Source organism: Epargyreus clarus, unplaced genomic scaffold (assembly GCF_041222505.1).
Source record: "Epargyreus clarus isolate Ecla_fem2 unplaced genomic scaffold, WU_Ecla_fem_2.2 ptg000015l, whole genome shotgun sequence".
Lineage (NCBI taxonomy): Eukaryota > Metazoa > Arthropoda > Insecta > Lepidoptera > Hesperiidae > Epargyreus > Epargyreus clarus.
The window spans coordinates 11,599,812-11,622,191 of record NW_027332223.1 but is presented as its reverse complement, the minus strand read 5'-3'; the positions used below and the strand labels follow the sequence as shown (position 1 = coordinate 11,622,191).

The 22,380-nt window shown below is 35.1% G+C and overlaps 3 protein-coding genes across 3 annotated transcripts; 1 reads left to right on the top strand and 2 right to left on the bottom strand.

Moving 5' to 3' along the window:
• Positions 1-1,160: 1,160 nt before the first annotated feature.
• SmB (small ribonucleoprotein particle protein SmB) lies at positions 1,161-2,731 on the bottom strand. The gene is made up of 2 exons (XM_073080777.1): positions 2,546-2,731; positions 1,161-2,406 (listed from the first exon to the last, which is right to left on the bottom strand). The coding sequence occupies exons 1-2, from the start codon at positions 2,546-2,548 to the stop codon at positions 1,843-1,845; spliced, it is 567 nt and encodes a 188-aa protein (XP_072936878.1). The 5' UTR covers positions 2,549-2,731; the 3' UTR covers positions 1,161-1,842.
• A 4,252-nt stretch (positions 2,732-6,983) lies between these two features.
• Kr-h1 (Kruppel homolog 1) lies at positions 6,984-9,340 on the bottom strand. The gene is made up of 2 exons (XM_073080774.1): positions 9,102-9,340; positions 6,984-8,397 (listed from the first exon to the last, which is right to left on the bottom strand). The coding sequence occupies exons 1-2, from the start codon at positions 9,268-9,270 to the stop codon at positions 7,343-7,345; spliced, it is 1,224 nt and encodes a 407-aa protein (XP_072936875.1). The 5' UTR covers positions 9,271-9,340; the 3' UTR covers positions 6,984-7,342.
• A 9,673-nt stretch (positions 9,341-19,013) lies between these two features.
• Cwc25 (CWC25 spliceosome associated protein homolog) lies at positions 19,014-22,328 on the top strand. Its single transcript, XM_073080771.1, has 4 exons — positions 19,014-19,215; positions 19,303-19,515; positions 20,229-20,516; positions 21,018-22,328. Exons 1-4 carry the CDS (start codon positions 19,198-19,200, stop codon positions 22,173-22,175), a joined length of 1,677 nt encoding a protein of 558 aa, XP_072936872.1. The 5' UTR covers positions 19,014-19,197; the 3' UTR covers positions 22,176-22,328.
• Positions 22,329-22,380: the final 52 nt, after the last annotated feature.

Sequence of the window (22,380 nt, the reverse complement as noted above, 5' to 3'; positions counted from 1 at the left end):
CCGTTATGGATCTTGCTATTAATTTTACGCAGGACAAGATTTATTTGTTCAGGTTTATGAATCAGGTCTATGATTATGGCGTTCTGGGAGTAAAGGTCCAGTTTTATTTAGACTGATCTCTGCTTTGGTCATAAGGACTTTTGATTTATATCCCATTACCAATTATAACATCTTTTCACAATGGGTTTTCTCCTTGATTTTCTCATCTATGGTTTTCCCTAAATGGATAAGGATGGTGGAACTATTCCTAAACATCTCATCTCATAGTCTCACAGACTGCTTTGTGCCATTTGAAGGGTGTGATACTACTAATGCAGTAAGGCTTTCAGGAACAGCAATACATCTGTGTTTGACCTGGTTATAATTGGCGACAGTGACCAATTAACATCATGTGATTTGGATATTTGTGTGATGCCATTACATTACATTAAAAGAAAAGGTCCTGGTGCATTCACAATTGGTCACCTGGTGCGTTTACAGATGTTGTCAAGAAAACCAGCAACACCACAGTCTACCATTCCATGGAAATAGTAAAACAGCTAGCCTATAATAAGAATTATTGTAACTAGTGGGGAATTTAACATTGTCTCTCAGAATCCTCTTCAATATAAATTGCTTTGCTTCAATTTGCTATTCTGATAGTATGAGAGACTAAAACATAATTCAAATTATCATGGACAAAATGTTCAACCAGAATAGTTCTTAAGTATACAATATAAATTTAATGTATACATAAAAATAAAGCCTAGAAAAATTTGGTGTAATATATATTAATTATAAACCAAAGAATCACTTGTTTCGTAACGACAACCTCATGTGTTCTTCAAAATTTCTTTGACTGTAGTAAATATTAATTTTATATCTTAGTAAATCAGTGTCACCAATGTTACATAGTCATTGTCTACACTTCTACACTAATAACTATTATAAAAAGGAAAACTTAGTTTGTTTGCTTGGTTGTAATGAATAGGCTCAAAAACTACTGTACCGATTTTAAAAATTCTTTCACCATTCAAAAGCTACATTATACACGAGTAACATAGGCTATATTTTATATGAAATATATTATTTTGATAAATACATTTTGAGGAGGTACAAAGTTTGCCAGGTCAGCTAGTTTATAATAAATTTGAACACCATCAAAGAAATAATACACATCATTTGAGTACTTAAGTCTATATTGTTTTGGAATACAAGAAATTACATAGGTATCAGTTAAATAATTTTGTCCACTTAGCACCAGCATTTCCCTTGAAGTACTTACTCTAATTTTCACAAATCACTCACTCGTCTTAAGAATTGGTTTACTTTAAAACAAGGGTCAATGAGAATAAGACAAACAAGTTCGTAAGTAGTAGCCAAAGACATAATCACTTATTATTCATATTCTGTTTTATTAAACTGTTTGCCTGCAACTATTTTTATCCATTAATATCCACAATATTATTTTTGGTGCAGGATTATTTATGCTCACCTACAAGATGCTCCTCAGATTATATCTTTTAATACGAGAACTATAAAAACTGCCTCAGAATTGGAAGTGACATTACGCACATCAATTTCATAGTTAAATTTGTATGTAGATTTAAGACATAAGGATTCTACATAAATTGATTCTAATTCCAGTATAATCCTTTACTCATGTTTATGGTGACATATATAAACAATAGGTAGTAACAATTATATGACATGTGCAATGAATAAAAATGTTAATGCAACCAAAGGAATAATAAATTGATAATGCTGGGTACAAATACTGGTAGTGAAATAATCAAATTACCACACACATAAATTGGCTGACACATGAGACACTTCACTTAATTTATAACTTTAACATAAACACTAGTAACGACGCATTCCAGGTGGGCCTCTTCCTCCTGGGCCTCCACGGCCCATCCCTGGAGGAGCTCCCATCATACCAGGAGGAGGTCCTCCCATCATTGGCCCACCACGCATTTGCGGAGGTGCTGAAAGTTGACCCCGAGAACCTGGAGCCATGTGTTGTTGAGAAGGACCACCCACTCCTCTCGCTGGGCCTTGAAGGCCAGGAGGCGCACCAGAGGGACCGGCGCCGCGGCCAGCCACCCGCCCGGCCCCCGGTCCGCCCATAGCTCCCGGCAAGGGAACGCGCGGCAAACCTTCTTCTGGCGGTGGGGGCCCTTCAATGGTTAACGAAACAATGTTTTCCCCTCTGAGCAATACAAAACCGAGCGTTCTTTTTTCTTCTCTGTCAGCAGTCTTAGTGTTTTTGGACTTAATTTTCCTGAATTCCTCACAGTCTCCTAATATCAAATTCATATGTTTATCGAATGCCTTAAATGTACCGATGAACGTACGTGAATCTTGTAGTATTACTCTGACACGGTAGTTTATGTGCTGTTGCATTTTATTATTCTTTCCGATCGTCTGTAAATAAAGGAAGAGTTAAGAAAACGGATAAGTAAAAATACATAGCCTTTACTTTCTATTATTTATACAATAATTAGAAATAAAATGATATCCACCAAATTTTCACTATCTATATACAAAAATAATAACAATTTACCATTTTGGATGTTGGATTAACGCAGTGGACTCAGATAAAAACAGTGATTATTAAACTCCAATAGTACGCGCCAAAATAAAATGGCCAACGATTGTGCAATACAGATAACTGAAAATAAAAGCTATCAAAGCTAGCCGGCTTCTTCGTTTCGTTCGTTTACAGAACGCTTGTCAAAACAACAATGTTGCCATTTTTGTCATGTTATGACGTTAAAGTTATGCATAGAGAATAGATAATATAATAATGATGTTATTTATTTTTGTCAAATTGTTTTCGACTTATGTACATTAAAAATAATCCTCAAACTTTTCTGTGTGTGTGGCGATTTTTGGAAACAGTCTGAAAACCCTCTGTAGTTTTTTACATTAATTTAATAAAACTAAACTAGAACATTTTTATTTGTTAGTAAAACATAAATAAAATGAGTTGTTTATAATTATTATCTTTAATTATTATTCTTAATATTTTTTTAAATATGGGTAAATATTGTCGTTAAAATTACTGTTGACAACACAGACTTGTATTATTCTGTGGTTGACAACCAGTACGTCCGCACTCCGCAGTTCCTATATAGGTATAAAGCAAGAACATAATATATAGATTCCTATAAAGCTTACTATACTCTTTGGTCCACTGTAATACCACAATACAAATATAGAACAGTATGGAAACTAAGCTTAATTGATAAAATAATTACCTACACTCCATTGTAGAATAAGGTGATCACTATATTATTTTTTCAAAAACAGTGTTATTTATTTCTGTGCTATTATGATCAATCAATCGAATTGCAATAACTACGCAGTTTACAAATAATATAAGTAGGTAATCTCACGGCGTCGGTTAATCCCAGTAATATTCGATAATTATTATTATTATACTTTTAAATACGGAAAGCAGTGTAAAATTGGTACAACTTGTGATTCAACTTACTTTGATGTGTTGAAGATCTTTAATTTATTATTAATTACGGCATAACCTTTTACGAGTCTTGGCGGAAGCATACAAATGAATAAAAATGAAAGCAATAAATGAAAAGAATAATCATAAAAATGAATTTAAAAAATGATAACTCCGGTTTATATGAAGCCGAATTCAACTAGAACTTTTTTCTATCGGAAGTCAGTTCAGAAATGTTTTAACTGTTCGAAATGATTAAATGTAAATATAAAGAATATTTTACTTACGTTGTTTATTTGTGATTTCCATAGGTTATTTTACGGAAGTTTTTGTATTCATTTTTATTTATTTCATTGTATATCTTCTTTAAGCAGATTCACGCTATCAGCTTTCATATAGTGTGGATTTATTTCCGTTCACGACATAAATTCAATGTACTCTAACAGCATACGATATAAAATGAAGCGAAAAAAATTTTTCGACCGTAAAGCACTCTCTGATGCTTCGCATCATGAGTCGTGCAAATTATTATTTGTCTTGTTTATTATTCGTGTGGTGACGTCACATGACATTTCAAGCAGCACCGTCGAGGTTTTTGAATTTGCACTCCACGGATAAAAAATCGAAAATATCTTTTTAAAAATTAAAATCCTTCGAATGCATTAGAATTAAACTAAATATTGCATAATTTATGTTTACTTATAACCTATCATATATAAGGATCGAACATATTTCATATTTTATTGTTATTAGTATCAGGTACCCAATTTGTAAGATATTATTCATGGACCTCATTAGCCGTGTCAAATTGACAACATGTTCTATTGTCTATGGCTATATTTTGTTGTCAACTTCATTCAACGCGATTTTTCAGTTTCCCCAACTAAAAAAATAAATAAAAACAAAAAAAAAATAGTAGAACTTATTTTATTCTTAGGAATTTATAAATAAAAGCCGTTAAAAATTTCCACTTTTTTGATAGTTTTAACAAATGTAGCCAGTGGCGCCTCTGGCGCATAGAAAAGTATGTCGGACTATAAATGACAAGTTTTGTCAACAAGTTCACTGACAGTTAATAATTAGTAAAAATAAAATTAACGATTAACGTCATTTTTAAATTATAATAAAGTATTCCTTATTCTATAAAGTATGTAAGTTTATTTTTTTCTTAGTCTTATTACTTTTATGCAATGTTCTAAAATTAAATAAATGGTGCGAGTATATATCCTCAGTAGTGAAAGTGCAATTTGGAAATAGTACGTAAAAAACGAAGATTTCGAAGTCCAGTTACAGGCCTGGTATATAGAGATCAAGGCATTCAATATGACAATGAGGGTATTCGTGTTTTACAAGTTTAACTCTCAATCAAAATATAAATGGACGCAACGTAAACATTTTTGGCAGAATCGTACTACGTCATTTCGAAAAATTATACCTACGTATAAAACAGTAGTAAGTACTTTTTCACAATAGTAGATAAATATAACGGCTTAGCACTACGCACGCGCATATTAAAAGCACGCGTTGAACCGCAAGTTTGAAATCGCAAAAAAATGTAACACATTGCTTTCTATACAAGTGCACGCATTAGTGCCTTTTTCAGTATAGTCCGCGTAAAACTGCTAGTCTGCTTTGAATTCTGAATATAGAAATGAATCGCGTCGTCATAGTAAATTGTATGACTACTTCTGCTCGCAACAACTTCAGAGCGGACTAGCATTTTGGCAAGAACTATAACTGATTAAAAAAAACGTAAATTGTTACATTTCGATCGCGGTTTGTTTAAGCGCCTTAAGCGCGTATTTTTGTGGCCCATATTAGTAATAGTATGGCGGCAGAAGCATTAAGTTTAACCGCATTCGGTTTTATAGTCAGTGTCGATGGGCGAGTGATAAAACTAACGCCACAACATATGCTGTGGAGCAGAAATCACTGATAGTACATTAGAAATAAAATTAAGCCAAAAGTCAACTGCAGTGCGTGTTCGTATGCGTTCTTGCGCTTTCAGCTATTTCTATTCCGTTTAAGTTTCGCAGTGCGTGCTAAACCTAAGTCATAAACAATGTTAATGAATTACTACATCGATATGTATACAATCGAGTAAACTGGGGTGACTGTGAATATTATGTGAAAAAGTACCTTATATTCACAAAATATAAACGTATTTTATAATGCGTAAATTATATGTAATAAAAAGGTATTTGAAGATTAAAAAAAATAGAAATAGCTTTAGATTAAGGTTAGAATATTCATTTGACCAGAATTTTTCTGATCATAAAAAGTAGGTTTGTCTGAAGATAAATCAATGCGTATTTTTTCTAAAAGTGATCAATTTTAAAACCTCAGAACATTCACGGTTTTTACTATATAACTACTATAGGTACTCCGATCGCCAATCTCGTTTTGAGGCCCTGACTAAAAGGCTATTTTAAAGGTGTCTCAGCTTATAAACGGGCACTAAAATCTCGGTCGGGTGGAACGTAGACTCTGAAATTTTGCGCCTGTACGTATAAGCATGCCACTTCATATTCAAGCCACCATGCAGTTCCTAAAAATATTGCGCAGCCATTTGCAAAAAGTTTGGATTGGCCACGACTCGGCTTATTATTCAAAAATTTGCGCCCAAGCGCTCATGCCTGTAAATAACATTGATCAATTGACGTTACTGCGCACAATGAGAATATGAAGAGAAACGTGTAGTGGTGTGCTATATTTATTTATTAGTAACCAACTTATATTTATTTATATAAGGCTCTTATTTTTTAATAATATATTTTTTGGGTTATATGTTTCTCTTAGCAATAAATGATTTTAAAAGGAAGTATAAAACTAGGCCACACCAATTCAAGACATTTAAAAGTAATCAGAGGCGGAAAAAAACGCTTTTTACACTCTTAGTTCCACACTAGGTTTCCGTAGCGTGGGTGCCATGGACATATACAAACACCCAGACCCAGAACAAACATCTAAATTCATCATTTAGATATCTGTCTGGCGCTCAGACTGGTATAGCGATGGCTCCGCCTCGCGGGTCGTCAAATTACAGTAATTCCTGCGTTACTATTCTATTCTTGTTCTCGTGAAAATCAATGTTTTCGTCTTAGGACCATGTAAATACTTTTTTATTTTAAAACAAAAATAAAAAAGTGTTACAATTTGCTTATTGCACTTTACGTTTACTTTACTTATTTAAAACTGAGGAACTTTCAACATTTTCCATCTATAAATTAATGGAAAGTTTTCTACTTTAACTCGAAGTCTCATCAAAGTCTTTAGATTAGCTCATACCTACATATAAACAAAGAACTACGATTGAGCTTTTAATAAAGGATGTACAAACAACATAAGTTCAGAAATTGACTTATATGTTATTGTAGTGTTTGTAGTTTTAGTGATTGACGTGCTAGTTTGGAAAAAAAAATGAAAATAAATTATGTTCTATGTATAAAAGAAAACTAAAATCAAAGTGATTTTTCAGAGCTAAGCAATAACTCTCGTTAAAATTGTAAATAAAAATTAAAATGAAAATAATAATGGATAAAAAAAGAAAATAAACTCGGTTTTATTTTATTTTACTGCTTTTTACTTAAATAATAATATTAACCCTAACACGTAATAGATAAATACAAAACTTATTCTACCGATATTAACGGCACAATGCAATGCGTTTAAACAGCTAATTAGTCTTTTCAAGATTACAATACAATCATTAAAATAGCTTTAGTTTAAAAAATCAGATACTGTACTCGACTAAATACGACGAACAATCATCACTCAATGTATCATTCTAAACTAGGTCTACAAACAAACTTCTCACAAAATTCTTATTTAGCTATCGATTAGATAAGAACAAAGCCTTTACATACATGAAAATTCAACATTTAAGAACAATGGATGCTACAACGATTCTGCGGCTGGCGGCGCAAACTGTATTACCGAAGTATGACGTACAGTAGGCACGTCGAAGGAATCGATTTGGGGGATGAGCTTTCTCTTTCGTGGAGGAAGTGAAGAAGGTGCAAGTGTAAACTGTAAATTGGATGTGGGTGGGGATGGCGCGGGGGTAAGGGTAGGGGCGGGCGCCACTAAAGAAGTAGGTTGCGTTGGCATTGACGCCATTGTGGGACAAGGGGGCGATGGGGGAGAGCTCGGTGGGGTGGGCGGCAATTGCTGTAGGGCCGCGTCCACGATGTCACACATACCGCCACCGTTCACAACACCCGGCACGGTGTACTGTGGGGGTGCGGCACGAGGCGTCTCCGCTCCGTGCTCCTTGTAAATATGAGCTTCCATTTGTTTCTTGGTATTGAACGTTCCGTCGCACACTGTGCAACGGTAACAACGTTCGCCATAATGCTGGAAACGATGTAGCTTTAGGACGTGGTTGTAGCCGAAGTCCCGAAGACAAATATCACAAGTATAAGGGCGTTCTCCCGTGTGCGTGCGGGAGTGCACCTTGAGCTGTTTCGAACACGTAAAACCCTTTCCGCAGCCTGGCGCTGGACATCGATACGGTTTTTCACCCGTGTGCGTCCGCAGGTGAATTACTAGCTGTCCAGACTGGATGAAGGTCTTGTGGCAATGAGGGCACGCGTGGGGTCGCTCTCCAGTATGAATTCGTGCATGGCGGTGAAGCTTTCCAGAGTGTTCGAAAGCGGCGCCACAAACGCTACAACGATAAGGTCGCTCCTTCGTGTGTATGCGTCGATGCACTTGCAGATTTTCTTTCACACTGAACATTTTGTGGCAATATTCACATTCGAAGGGACGTTCGCCAGTATGGGTCCTGTAGTGGCGAACGAGCCGCGCTGGTACGGCGAATGTTTTATGGCAAACGTCGCACCGATGAGCATCAGCGGCGACTCGATGAGAACGGGCGTGAGCTGTGAGCGCGCTGCGCGTTGAAAGCGTCAGGCCACATTCGCCACACTGGTGTACGCGTTCTTCTTCACCTGTAGAAACATACGGTTCTTGTTTACAATAGTTGAAATTATCCATAGGTACTACTTTGTCTTGTTTAACGGGACATTGTTTTTTAATTAGTTTAAGAGCACACGTAATTCCGCGCCAATCGTTCACAGCGCAGTGTCTGTTGTGGACGGCATGTGCACGGGCCGGTCAGGAATATCAGGATGCATATACAGCGACCATAAAGGGGTGCGGGTTGAAAGGGGGGAGCAGAACGTGGCAAAGTGAATGTCCTCCGACGGCACGTGGAGGCCTGTACCGCGGTTTCGGCGAGATAGTGCCGCGGTGGGCCTCCACGTGTTTGGGCCACCGACCCCGTGCCGCACTGTATCGTACCCCGCACCCACCCGCAACCCCCCCACTTTCGTTATATCCCTATCGTTTTCCTTATGTACTTGTTTCACTTTCTGAATATCAAACGATTTTACCTAATAAAGACACTTTGTAGGATAACAAACAGGCAATTGTTTTAACAAAAAAGACAATTAGATGCGAAACCATACAAAGTAACATATAAATTGCACAATATGTGGACTTGATCTCCCCAATAAGAATATTTTTTTTAATGTATAAGGTAATTAACGTTAACTTATAAAAGTCTCCAATAAGATTCTAATATGAAATACAAGTATAATAATGATTATTGATTAGAATAAAATAGAACGTAAGACAACTTAGGATTTCTTACCTATCATGTTCACTGATGACGGTTGTAACTTTCTTGAAATGTGGTTCAATGGCGTCAATGTTGGTGTAGGTTGTGTACTAGAATTTAGGCGGACGAACGAACGTGCGCTCCACGGACCGTCCACGGCCGAATGCGGAATTTGCGAGCTTCGAGCCAGCGCATGTTTCATATCCTCCGCTCTCTTCTACGGGCACGCACACATTTACACAATATCGTAGCTACACCGTAAAGTTCGCGCCTGTTGGACCACGTAGATGTGTGGGTGAATCGTGTCACAGCAGCTATAGTTCCTATAGTATAATAAGTACATTATTTTTAAGCATTTGATATAGGTAGGCTGATTTATTGCTTTATTTACGTAGGTAGTGCGATCACATATACAATGATCATACATGTACGCTTAAACATTTTCAATTTGTCTCGCGCAACATTGATCTACGTGTATTTTTACTATTTACTTTATGTACCGAGAATGTTACATATCTAAATATTATTGGCAAAATTTCTAAATAGATAATATTCATTAAATATCTACATTAACCGTATGTCTTGTTCACTTCTTATAATATTCTTATAGGTACTTCATTCTGATTTGATGTGACTTAAATGGTTACACGGTTACATCACCTCGATAAACAATAAAAATACGCCGATATACGTATTTTAAAAATAATGTTGCATAAAATTCATTTACCGATAAGTGAAAATACCTATGCAATTAATTTATCACTCGTTCATTTCGATTGTGGAAGTAATAATACCACACCATCGCATATGTTGTCCTATAATGTGTATAGGCATACGATAGACGGTCGCGGCTTTGTTGAAGGTTGGAGAGGGTAGCGGGCAACGCGCGCGGCGGCGCGGGGGGAGGGGTACACGTGGAGGCCCACCGCGGTTTCGGCGCGCGTGTGAACTCTCCGCTACACTGCGCGTGCGTGGTGTGTCACCTTGCCTCCTCCCGCCCGCTTCCTCTGATGTTTCTATTTTGTCTGTCTAGGACAATATGATTATGATATACACTTCAATGTATACATTTTGTTGCTGAGCTCTAATATATAGATGATAAGAGATATAATACTAATATTATAAGAGAAAGACTAGTAACGGATACGTCTTACATAACTAAATATTCACATGTCTGCTCATCCATTATTTAACTCGATACAGGTAGAGAGGCGGATTTTGTAGGAAACGCTACTTGAAATTAAGTCCCTCCAAAGTAGATAACATACAAAGATATTAAATATAAGGGAATAAATAATACGTAAATATTTTGAAAATGTTAACATCATGGCGTTACATATTTTAATAAATTGATATGTTACCGCTAAGTAATACACAAAACAAGTAAGTAAATAAAATAACATAACTTCATTAAATGTAAAAGATACTAAGTACATTTAAATTGAGATATTTACGGGTACCTAAGAATGTGAGGGTGTGAGTCCTTCCATTCCACACCGCAATGCTACATACGTTATTATGTACTTGTACAGAATGAAAATACCTGTACAAAGGTAAGCATGAAAATGTTCTTTGCTTTTATCAATATTCAACGAACGATTGTGTTAAATATACTCGTACTTAATAAAGTTCAATATACTTCTTAATGTTATTAACTAAATTATTCTTAAATAAAATAAACACATACAGCTTCCTGTAATTCATAACGTTTTTGTGTAGTTTCTTCACTACATAAATTCACCTTCTTATATTAATTATGAAAATTTAATTAAAAGTTTTTATCCAAACCAAGATGACGTACATACCACCGGTTTTTCATATTAGTATCGCTCTCATCTCATATTCGTTATTGACACTAATCATATAATTGACTTGACTGCAAATCTTTGTGCCCCACTTGTGGGCCCGAGTATGGTTACACGTGGGGAAGATTTGGATTGTATTTCAAACAACAACGTTTTTAAGCGATCGAATTATTTTGCTTTATTGTTATTTTAAAATTTATATATGTTATGCATGCAAAATACGAGTATGGCCATGAATTCTTGAGTAAACCGAGCTTAATTGGAACAGGTGTTTTACGTAACTTCTGTGACAAATTTGTTTTTACGAGATGGGAGTAGCACACTAGCTTGCAGTCCGTCTGATGGTAAGTGACTCCTGCGGGCCATGGACATCCGTGACTACCTCCTTATCAATAGAACAAGTTCTATTATAAGACGTCGATCACGGATGCCTTGGCAACGTATGGGGGCTTTTTACTGAAATACATAATTTTGCTTCGCGTTAGAATTGGGTGTGGCAGTATCACATCCCGGTCGAACCATATTGGATAGACCTTTCGTTGTTGCCAGTGCTATATGCCATGTATGCCTACTAGTCACCATTAATGACGTCAAAGGGGTGGCGGTAATGCCTCTAAGCTCGAACCGCAAAAATTAATAGATGGATGAGGTCTTTCATAAATAATACAAAGAAACAATCCAGTGCGAGTGTAGCCTAACTTTTTAAAAACTCTAGCAATGAAAATCGAATCACAATATACTTGTACAAGTAGTAAGACAAATTTTGGTACCGCGCATGTAATATAACAATATAAGATTAGCATAGACAGGAAAAATCATATCTGAATTAAAAATTGATAATTTTTATCAAAGAAATTTGTAAAAACAAAAATAGAACACTTCGTACAAAGTATAAAGTAGATAATTATATATTATCTTCATAATAAAATGCGGTTTTCATCGGTGCCTCGACCCAATGACAATCTGTATTTGAAACTATATCTAAAATATGAGTAAATAGTAAGCTCGTCAGCTTATATATAATACTTTTCTAAATTGCTTGCTTATAAATTCACATACTTAAATATTGCTACTTTGTGATAATTCGCAAGGGGCGTACTTATCTATCTATAAATAAATTTAATAAGAAAGCTTTGCGTGTCTGTACATCGAATATTTTTGCAAAAAACGTGTATGCGGAGCGGAGAAATAACTTGATAGATGGCGTTGTACGAGTATAATTGACGTTATACTCTGAATCCTTTCGAAAGAAGTCGCAGGCATAGCCTGTAGGTAACATTTTCGTTTCGTTTTCTTTATTGGTGTATAATTTTGTCGCTACACAGGCTTTAGTCTATAGGTCATGCATATTAGATAATATTATCAGACCGTAAAACGCATAAAATGGATGCAAAGCAAAAAATAGGCAGGTAGCATAATTTAAATACCTACACGACGACATAAATTGACATAATGTATTTATTCGAACACGACGCAATTTGATAGTCTGCGCATTTTCACTTATTTGTTGTAGTTTAAAAATACTTATGTCAGCAAATAATAAACTTGAAAATGTTTTTGAATTAACCATGTACCTGTATCAATTACATATTACCTAGCCCTTCATACATACTTTGTTATGAACTGAGGCTTATATAAAATACTAAACCAGGGCGTGTCCTAACAGTTCCCACATATTTTTGTTCTACAACATGATAATTAACACGAAAACGTTATAAATGCATGTAATAACGGCGTTTCAAATTTCTATGCGATAACGTGACAATAAAAATTGTAATAGGCATAGTTTTCTAATTGAGGCAGGTTAGGAGAGACCCATTCTGTACCAAATTCTAGGTGTCGATCGAACCTCGCTGATTGCATAAGGCCGGAAAGCCCTAAAACGGCTCAAAGCGTGGAAAGTGATATAAAGTGTTCGGAGACCGAGGAGGGTGTAGGAAGGCGAGGCGAGGGTGCGAGCGCGGCGAGCGGGGCGAAGCGTCGACACGCGTTGTACGGTCGTTGAACGTTCGAAACCGCGGTGGGAGGCCAGCCGGCGCGTGCGCCCGATTCAACCTTCCTCAACGCGACCGCAACTGACCCGCGCCACGGCACGGTCAAACGCAGCGCTCGGCGCTCGCCGTGCTCGGGCGCGCTGTGCGTTATCTTCATATTTCAATCTCCTTAGTCCTCACTTCTTAGTAGGTATTTGTATTTAATAACTCGTGTATTTGTTTATAAATAGCTATTTATTTAACATTCAATGAAACATTTATGTATGTCGTCTATCCTATACCTACTCTGTCTCGTTTAAATTTTTATCTACTTTAAAATACCTGTTTAAATTGTTAACGAACTAAATTGATAAGTATAATAATATGTGTTATTGAACTGCACACATTTACAGGTACATACAAATAGTCATTTCTTAACAGTGACGAGCAAGTACTAGCTTCCCAAAAAAAAAAAAATTCATCAAAAATAATCATGCTATTTTTTTTAATTTCATTAGGTGAAATTCGATCCTATTCCTACCTCTTAAATTAGCACGAAAAAAGCGCTTTTGTATAATTTTTTAAGGCCTATTTAATTTACCTTAAAGAAAAATAAAACTCACCTAATTATAAAATGCCTGTACAGGCATTGCAGGTACCAATTTGCAAAATACATATTTATATTGGTTTTCGATAAGTTCTTCATGTTGATTTACAAGTAGATAGAAAGTAGTATTTTACAATAAGTTGAAGTGAACTGTAAAATAGCTTACAAATTACTCAAAGTTAGAATACGAACTACGAACTTTTGACAAAAAGTTTTTGAAAGAAGAATAGTGAATACCCTGTCCGTGACGTTTACCTGTTTGTCTATTGCGTGCCATAGATAATAGATAATACCTTCATAGAGAAAAAAAAACAATATACCATTTTTCATAGTTGCTATGCTACAGTTTCTGCCGATATTAAGGGCCTATTTACGGCAAGACAGTTTTATCGTTCGCCGACTGAAATATCTTGATGTTCAAATTATAATGACAATCAATATGTCTGACCTAATATGAACAAAACCTGCTCTTTGTCGCTTAGGGGGCATCCATTAATTATGTGAGACTTATTTTTAGCAATTTTCCGACCACCCTCTCTTCGTGGTTAGATGTCGTGAGATCTGTTATTTTTTTCAAGATGTATGTTTCTAAGGTAACTGCTATAGAATGATTCTAAAAAGAGAAAATCTTTATATTATGCTTTTTATTATTATTTAACAATAGTTAAGACTAAAATTGTGTAAGATTTGGTCATATTTTAATAAAGAAACATGCTTTATTAAATTTAACACTATTTTTTTCCTTTCTTGTGGAAGAAAACGTGATATATGCCGAGCCTCCCCCCTTTTCCCCAATGTAAGATTAGTAACAGAGACATCTGTCGTATGGGCAACGGTAAACGCTCTTTATTAATAATTAACCATTTAAATGTTACCTACCAAAGATCGAAATTTGATAACATTGGGTATGAAAGAATTGGTAAATGTAGTATAATTAATTAAGGACGTGAATTTGATCGAACGCTTACTGTCAATGACTCAAACGGTTAGTTTTAAAGACTTATTTAAATAAGTCCATCTTGATTTCACACATACTCGTACCTAATCAAAAGATAATGAATGTTGCATATTTGGAGGTAAAATATATATTTGTTCTATGACGAAGGAACTGATAAGTATAGCATATTGAGGTAAGGAGATAGACGAGTTAAGATTCGATGTACTACATAAATGAGCTCAATGCATGTTATTAGAACAAAGTAACAATCAACGAGTTATTGTGGGAAATCTACATAGATTAGTAAAGATACTTCGCCGCCTTGAAATTGAATGAAGCCACAAACGGCTTATTTTAGTAAGTTCTTTTTTTGAATCCTTGACAAATAAAAACATTTTTAGAGAAAATTTACGAATAAATAACTTACGTAATAAATTTACGTAATAATTACGTAATTTACGTACTAAATAAATATTTATTTCAAATATTTTAGGGACATTTTAGCACGGAGACGTAGCAAGACTTTTTTACGAAACTATTTCAATTCTCAAAACTGGGTACATTTTCTTGTTAGGAGTGAGTAATCTTTACTTATCTATGGAAATCTATCATAATATCGTACATCATATACCTACTATGTAAACATTCAAATAGAATTTCATCGCCGATATTTGTAGTGTTGTAATAAAATATTTAAGTAATACAAATAAAATATAAATTGTACTTATTAATAATGTAAAAACTGATTATTGCCAATATTTGAAATTTTGACGTCATTTGTAGTAACAAGCTTATACTATGTCTATGTGCAACAATAAAACGTTTCGGAGGAATGCACTTACTGTAGATATAAGTGTTATCTATCGTTTATCTCAGATAAGTTTTGGCAAATTTGATATCGAACAGTAGTGAACGCTAGCGTAATATCTATTTATCTGGCACAGCAACACCTAGTTAAATATGTGTAAGCTTTCTAAGCTTAACGTTTAAACATGAAATACCTACTTTATTATACATTCCGCGTAATTTCCTGAAGTGCATAGATAGTCTAAAATAAAATACTATAATAAAAATACTCGCAGTATTCGTTGCTATTTTAAAGTATTTTTTATAACTTAATTGTAACGCCAATATGATCTCAGAATACTTATGATACATGAACTAAGATGAAAATCTTGAGAATCGCTCTTGCGCATGGCCATGAGTTGCCCTTGCGTGCGCAATGTCAACCAATATAGAGTGTGAGTTGAACGCCACTGCACAATACCTACATGAAGTAGTCATCTACAAGCTATTTTGGTATAGCAACAGACCATCGCAATTAGTTTGTTGTTAACGTAGTTGTTTTCATGCTTGACAACAGTCGGGTTTCATTTTTTATAATAACTTTTAGTTATAATATTGACGTAGTAAACGCATTCAGTCCACGTGATGGTAAATAGCTGCCCATAGACAGCGTTAATCATCTCCAGATAAGATTAGATTCGTATAAGGTTCGCAAAAATGGTTTGGTACCCCTAAGAGCCAAGCATAGGGGCGAAGCTGCTGTGTTGCCTTAAAGTGGAACACGGCAGCTTAACATTGCTGCCTGCTGGTGTTGTTATTAGACAGAAAGAGTTGAGACGATGTTGCCTCCGGAAATTTACCACAAAGGGTTCAGCCATATTCACCGAAATTTAAAATATATCATAGATCGGGATGATCATGTTCAGTATTACTACCAACCGCAGTAAAGGCGTGTAAGTGTCCACTTTCGAACTTTTACAGGATAGTTTGAAATATGTAACAGGTTACAATACAATAACACTACCTGTTCACTGAACAGTTACAAGCAGTGACATTAAATCTGCTGTAGAGAAGGAACTTCAGAAACTTGACAGCATTTTTAGTTGGTGCTGTTTATCGGAAATTAGACGATTAAGTATAAGGCTTTAGTGATAGTGCTTGTTGTTTTTCAATAAACGCTGACAATTTGTTATGTAGTACGACATTACGAAACTAATGACAACAACTACGAAAATAGGCTAATTGCTTTTTATGGAATGATAATATAGACAAAACAATGACAAAGCTTATGCCAGTTTAGGGCGTTTCAGATTTTTTTAAAGTATTGCAAATGATATTCTTTAAAAAGTGATTCTAAACCTAATTGTTGGTTGATTATTATGTATTTCTGTATAAATATATAAAAATCACTATTCTGATTAATGGCTGATTTGTCAATTACTTTGTCTTATTTTTTCATGAAGTCAAAGGCTTAACACTTATGTAAGTACAGACAGAGTCATTGACCTGAACCCGACGCATGCACGCCCTGCTTGTTATGGTTACAAAGAAGTATAATAATGTGAACGACCGACCTCGTGAACGCAAGGTAAATAAATAAATTAATAATTAATTAACAATAAAAAACAAAGTTACAAGTCTATCAACACATGGTGTAACGCAAGACGCAGATTTAAAATTATGTAACATGCTAGAGTTCTATTCAGAACATATTCACAAAAAGTGAACATGGTTGGCTAAAGGCGTAATGATTATTTCTTTAATGGGAAATTAGCTTCAAAGCGTTACAGTTTATTGCCAGTAACTCCTTATTATTTTTCCTGTGTAAGGTGAATCGCTCCTTATATTTTAAATAGACCAGCGTTTACGAGCGATGGACACTATGACACGAAAAATAAATTTCTTGTATTCATGGAACATTTTGGTGCAAGTATTTGTAGCTCGATTTTTTATAAGTATTAGTTACAAATATTAGGTAGTTGTATCAAGTAAATGTGTTGTCACTACTGCTTTTTGCAATGAAAATTCTATTCCTGGCATAAATTGAGAAAATAAGCATCGTACCATTTCAGTTAAGTATCTTAGAGTTATAGGTACTCTGATGAATAAAATTAGTTATCAAAGGGTATACATAATTAGTAACATGCGCAAATCCTTGCGAAAATCACCATGACGTTGTGGACAGCCAATATGAACCATAATATTGTCAGCTTTCGGCCAGTATTCTGACAGATTTATAAGCATTTCAGAGTCGCACTTGGATATTATGAGAACCTTGAAATGGTTCTCTAGTCTCCTACATATCATCAGCCACGTGCTAGCGCTCAATTTGTACATGATTTACGTATGCTTGCGTACTTATAGCTCTCTGGCGTCCTGAAACATTTTTCACCCTATGTTAATAATGTCTGGAATAAATAGACACCGAAAAGTTACATTTAAGACCAAGGTTAGTATTATGATTGAAATTTTATTAATGACCTTGGTATTGTGGAGCGACAAACTTTTAAGAACTCTGTACGCGTACGTCCTTTTAACACCTTGATATTACTTTGAATAAAAAAATGCATTACTCGATCAGTGAACTAGAGCCTGTTCAATTTGGCATTGTATGCTTACACTTTGTGATTCAATATGCAAACTTATTTGCATTATTTTTGTATGATAATTGGAAATTAAAAATCGGGGGAAATTAAATATAAAACAGATGAAAAATATTTTTTATGACTAAGTTCCCTTTATTTCATTCTCCGATCAGTAAGAGTTAATTAGGAATATAAAGGCTTCAGTAGACTAGATACTTTTAGTATTAGCGATCTATGATACAGGTGTTTTTCACTAGTTAGATAGATGCAGTGATCAGACGGTAGTTTCATATTTTTAAGCGCCGGTCACGGTTCAATGACGCAATTGAACGCGAAAAAGGCGATAGTGCATCAATGTAAACGTTAAATACACGTACCTACCTGATAACATATCGGTGATGTGTCTGTAATATATATAAGTAAGTGTATGAGAAATAAAACTATGTTAGCAAACTGTTGAATAAATTGAGCGTCCAGACTCAGGTGATATATGTGTATTGTCACTTATTTACTAACTTGACTGTAAATTATAAGGTGCGTTATGTTATATCGATCGAAAAATATTTTATTTATTAAAAATTAATATTGCAGTGAAACTGCCATACCTAAAAAGAAGATCATTGAATAATTGGGAAACCCAAATATATAATCATTGACTAAGGAAAGAAGTGTGGATGGAGACATCTAATATTTTTAGACCTGTTTTATCAATTATCATGGATGGTTAGGTCCATGTATAAGCGACTGTTTGTTATAATAAAACAGTTAAATATATTTTAAGTAAAAAAGTGAAGATGGTGATTGCTATCTATAGTCTTTGGCAGTTGGCTGCGCAAAGAGTATAGTAACCTGTAGGCTGTTCTTCAGATTTTGGCTACAGGCAATCATAATGTTGCTATAGTTCGACCAATGATATACAAAAACTACAAACTTTTTTTGTGTGTGTGCATAATAAGGCAAGCATAATGTTGCTAGGTTGTGAAAAGTACCCAAGTAATGGAAAATAATTAACAATTATATTTAACATGATTCTTAGGAATCGAAGAATAATAATGATAAAAATTATCATATTATCGGCAAATAACGTGATATATTATTTGATAGGTTGTCATTTTATTGGCTGTTTCCGAAAAGCGCTATATGCACAGAAAAGTTTGTCGATCTATATCAAGTTTGTGCATTATTATTCTATGTTCAATTGTTGTTTTGTCTATGGCTATGACCATCGACATTTCTTATGAGTCAGTGTCAATTCGACAGTGTTATATGTCATCTTAGTCTAAAGAGAAATTCAAGACTCGGACGTTTCTGATTTTCAATAAAATTGAGGATCGAATTATATAGTAATTTGAGCATTTTATTTATTTACAAAGAAAATTAATGCTTATCAATTAGCAATTATTGACGTCATACGTATGAAATAAACAACTGGAGTGATGGGGGGAGGAGATTTGGTATGTAGTTTTGTTGTGCTTTCAATAGTAAGACTCGCATAACAAAAACATGTTCTTCGTGTTATGATTGAGTTTATTTTTTTGTAGAATGCCAAAAAGGCATGGCATCCGAACACGTTGAAGAATCAAGAACGAGTATGGAAAGCGGAGCAGGCGGCGGCGCAGGAGAAGAAGCGCATAGTGGAGCTGGAGCACGAGCGGCAGCTGGAGCGGGAGCGCGCGGAGCTCAACCACATCGCGAAGAGCAACTTTGGGCCCGCGGGCGCTGCTAACGATGATAGGCTGCATTGGATGTATGAGGTAAGATTGGATTGTGCTAATGAATACATTTACTACGACTATATTTATTGTTATTACTAGAGATGCGCCGAAAACTGGTTTCACCGAATAACCGAATACCGAATAATATTCGACGAATTTATTCAACACATTCTTCATAGGATTTTAGTTTGACTTATAATATAACATAAATCTTATGGAAGTTTAGTGTTTTAGTCCTTGTACCATGTCGTATATACAAGAAAATAGAAATAGTCCAACCGAATATATTCGGCACCAAAACCGAATAATTCGGCCGAATACAAATAGCAAAAAAGATGCCGAATATGCCGAATACCGAATACCAAACGAATATTCGGCGCATCTCTAGTTATTACCTAAAACCTGTGTTTACCTTTTAATAGCAGTGTCAAGGGCTTATATGGTCTGGTCTAAAGAGTTTGGTTAGGGGGAGACACTGAAGTTATTTCAACCATGTTCTCAGAGTAGGTATTTTCTTTCACCACGTTTGAGTTCTCAGGTATTTTAACTGCACACAGGGTATACATGTTTATTTTTATAATAATATTTAAAATTTAAATTTGCCTTAATACACAAACAATCAGGACATTACAATACATATATGTATTATATCATGCAAATTAGTGTATTGCCTTGCAATAGAACTTTCCAAAGTCCAATATAATGTATCATACAGAATATTGTTCAATATACCCCAAATTTTATCATTACAGAAACCAGATAAAAAAGTCCAGCAAGAAGAATATTTGCTCGGTAAAGCGATAGACAAGAATCATGAGCAAGCAGGAAAGTCTGAAGTGGACGAGATACCCGCAGTTTCCCGCAGAGTGGTTGGCTCTAGCATGTTAAGTATGACTGGCGATGCTCAAGTTGATTTGGCAAGGAAGATCCGCGAAGACCCCTTACTGCTAGTGAAGGAAAGAGAACGAGCAGCACGTGCCGCGTTACTGAATAATCCAGTGCAGCGCGCACGGCTTACGGAGATGTTACGGAAGGAACAGGTTTCTATTTTTATTTCTATTCTTGAGTAGTTTTAGTCTGGAGTTTGTAGAGGGTAGTTATCTAGTCCCCATCAATAGACTAGAGCTTGAAAAAATTATCCTAATTCACACCTCTTTTCTTTACCACACTTTTATTAGCTTGACCTGTATGTATGTAACCAATTTTTTGAACTCTATTCTTATATCTTTTGAACGGTCCAATTAATTTAATATATTGAACAATTATCAAGAACCAATGACAAAAGACAACATTAATAATTACATCCCATTTTCCTCATCAGTATCGCCAGGAGTAACAGTAACAGGATTATTGATTTTTCTTGTGCAATTTTAGTGTTGTTTTTAGTTTTTAAACTATAATTATTTTCTATTTGGAGGATTGCTTTCATCAACTTTTGCCCTTATATTCGAGTAGGAATAGAGTTTTATCAAAGTTTGTGTCAGTTTGATTTATATATTTTATGTGGCCTAATTTTGTATATTACTTTTATTTTATTTCAGGAAAATAAGAAGGAAAGTAAATCTAAAAAGAAGAAGAAGAAAGATAAAGATCTTGATAATATGTTAGCTGAAAAATTACAAGCATTGAGCGGCAAGAAGGGCATCGACTTAGCCACATTACTCGCCTCTGATGACTCAAGCTCAGAATCTTCAGATGAAAAAAGTAAAAAAAAGAAAAAGAAGAAAAAGGCTAAAAGGAAAAAAGACACTTCAAGTGATAGTGACTCTGATTCAGAAGACAAAAAGCAATCAAAGGCCAAACATAGTTCTAAAAAAGAAATAAAAAAAATAAGTAAGTCGGATAAAAAAAGGAGAGCTACTAGTGAAAGTGATGAAGAATGTAGTAGTAAAAAAAATAAAAGAGATCACTCTGTTAAGAAGACTTCAAAATCTAATGTGAAAGCCAATCGTGGTGATTCTAGTGATGATCAACAATCTAGTGATGATCATGATGCAAGGTACGATCGACATTCAAACACAGATCGTGAAGGTTGTAGTATGATAAAAGAGGATCGTTACTGGCAGAATAATAGATATACAACTGATTACCAATATTCAAAGGAAGACAGGTATTCCAGGGAGGAACAACATTCAAAAGATGAAAGGTATTCCAGGGAGGAAAGACATCCAAAAGACGAAAGGTATTCCCGGGAGGAAAGACATCCAAAAGACGACAGGTATTCCAGGGAGGAAAGACATCCAAAGGATGAAAGGTATTCCCGAGATGATCGACAAACAAGAGACAATAGAAATGTGAGGGAAGATCGATCGAAAGATGATCGATATACAAGAGATGATCGGGAACGCAACTCAAGGGATAATTATAAAAGTGAAAAAAGGCAAACTTATGGACCAAACTCATTTTCCTCAAATGATAAAGAAAGAAGTAACAAACGCAGTGGTCTTAGTGAAGAAGAAAAGGCCGCTAAGTTAGCGGAGATGGCCGCGGCCGGTGCTGAGCGGGAGAAGCAACGTGAACGGCGTGTGGCCGAACAATTAGCGGAAAAAGATCCCGCTGACCGACCACTAAATGCCCAATCACGCTCTGCTAATGTAGTTCGTCAGCTACCAGACTCCCTTGAAAGCAGACTTCATTCAAACAGACACTACATTCAAAGGGACAAACGACACATGAACGAGAACTTTGCTAAACGGTGATCACAAACACACAAAGGTGAACACACAGTGTGACAAATAAATAGTTTGGAATAAAATAGGACTTATCAAGTTAAAGATTTATTTTCTTAATGTTAAACAAAATAAAACATTTTTTGTACTACTTATATGCGAATACACAAATGCTACTTTTTATATTATTTGTTTTAAATAAATTCTTAAAAATAAGTATATACTCCACATACAA